Consider the following 1,911-nt stretch of genomic DNA (forward strand, 5'->3'; position numbering starts at 1 on the left):
GCCGCCACTAAATGTAGAATTCTTAATGGATTATAAGCCTGAACAAAGACAGGGATGAATTTATAAGAGATTATTAGAGTATATTGATAAAAAAGAATACAACTAATCCTAAACATAATGGTTTCTCTATGATATGCATACATTTCATCCAGTATTTCCTTATAATTAATCCATTTTAGAGGATTTATTTCCATGTCTATTATAGTCCTAGTTGTCATATGATTTCTACCTTTCTACCTTTATCTGATGTTCCATAACTCCATACACTTCCTAGGAAATACAATCGATTCAAACTCTGATAAGATTAACCATATGCCATCGTCCTACGACCAAGCTCTTGAGGGATCTCCCGCCCCAAGACGTCGGCCCACTCCCTGGCCAAAGGTTAACGTGTTACAGCCTAATTAGTGGAGCCCACCATCTCAGAAGGCCAACAAGCTGTTGATATGTCTGATGTCTGACCTTTGCCAACAAACAAAACCGCACACAGAACAGCCAACAAAAGCTGGCAACTCCAATTTCCCAGACCAACGAAAGCTTTTCCTCTAGCGAGGCCCACAACCAGCCAACAAAAGAGCTTTATTTTAGATCATGTTGGAGAAACCGGCAGTTACGATTTGGGTACAATTTAAAAGAAAATTTCTAACGATTGCTGAACATTTTTGGAGGAGCAGTCCTACCCCTAGGAAGGGGCTTTTCCGCCAAAAGAGGTATCAGGCCAAAAAACATTAATGGCCAAAAAAAACAGGATTTGATGCAGAAAAGACTGGAAAGTTCTTTAGATTTAATAAGTTTGAAAATTAACGCTCAATACTACATCCTAAGATCCTAAGCTTATGCCAGGGGAGAGGCGTCGGAACTGTGATTATAAGGTGGCAAGAACCACGTAGTGGAAGGTGTATTTTTTCATGCTTTTGTGGGTAATATACTGATAATTTGTATTATAATTAAATATTCCTAAATTGGTGTAATATAATCACAAAAATTGTATACAGATAGTCCTATCCAAGTCGCAGAGTGTTTCAACCTTAAAGGCCACAAAGCAACGCCAGAATGGAAATGCCTATATAAAGACACCTTTTTCCTCTTTCAGATGCCCAACACAGCAGTCCAAGACCCACAATCACAACCGTGCCAGGTTTATATGTTCATGCTTTTCGTGAATATTATTATTTTTGTATTACAGTCATTTTAAACATTTTTTTTTTGCGATTTTTTGGTGGTTTTCTTGCTGTGCTTTTTTTGAATTTTGAATTTTGCTCGGAAATCTGTCAGCTACAATCTCTATTTAATTTTGCAGAACCGCTTGTTGGTCTTACGCAGCTTCAGCCACCACTCGAAATCGTTCTTGACCGTCTTGGGCTTGGCTGCCTTCTTGTGTAGCTTCACGTTTTCATCGCGTTCCCGCAGCCAAATCCTGGCGTACTCCCAGCCCAGGATCATGGACATTGAAACTGGACCACACTGTAAATATGGGATAGATATATCTTCCAAAAAAAAAGAGCATAAAACTCACCTCCTGTTCAGGTTTTGGTACTAATTTGATGGACCTAATGCCCGCCTCCGTATGCAGGTTATTCTTCGGAAGGCAGGGCTTGGCCCGAGACCAGTCCCTAGTCCAGCTCATTTTTTACTATATTTTTGGATTTTCTTGTTTAGGGGCCAAACAATTTATTACACAGACATTTCTGAATGAAAATTTTAAATTTACTGGATTGATGTTTTTGGAAATGCTACATATTTGGGCAGTACAGCTCTAGGGATCTCAGTATCTTTAAAATATATATTTTATTAGGATGATAATCTGAAAGGATGAATAGGTATCATATATTTATTGATGAGTCTTCAATGTTAATAGATTTTCCGCAACATTGTCCAGGTCCAGGTCCATATTCGAGTTCTGAAAGGATT

General features: G+C 38.6%; 1 protein-coding gene across 1 annotated transcript; it reads right to left on the reverse strand.

Annotated features, from left to right (window-relative positions):
• Window positions 1-1,184: 1,184 nt before the first annotated feature.
• Window positions 1,185-1,653, reverse strand: LOC6589489. The gene is made up of 2 exons (XM_002015292.2): window positions 1,517-1,653; window positions 1,185-1,464 (listed from the first exon to the last, which is right to left on the reverse strand). Exons 1-2 carry the CDS (start codon window positions 1,625-1,627, stop codon window positions 1,285-1,287), a joined length of 291 nt encoding a protein of 96 aa, XP_002015328.1. The 5' UTR covers window positions 1,628-1,653; the 3' UTR covers window positions 1,185-1,284.
• Between the last annotated feature and the right edge of the window lie 258 nt (window positions 1,654-1,911).

The sequence above is a fragment of the Drosophila persimilis genome, unplaced genomic scaffold, assembly GCF_003286085.1.
Source record: "Drosophila persimilis strain 14011-0111.01,24,50 unplaced genomic scaffold, DperRS2 tig00000191-arrow-pilon, whole genome shotgun sequence".
Taxonomy (NCBI): domain Eukaryota; kingdom Metazoa; phylum Arthropoda; class Insecta; order Diptera; family Drosophilidae; genus Drosophila; species Drosophila persimilis.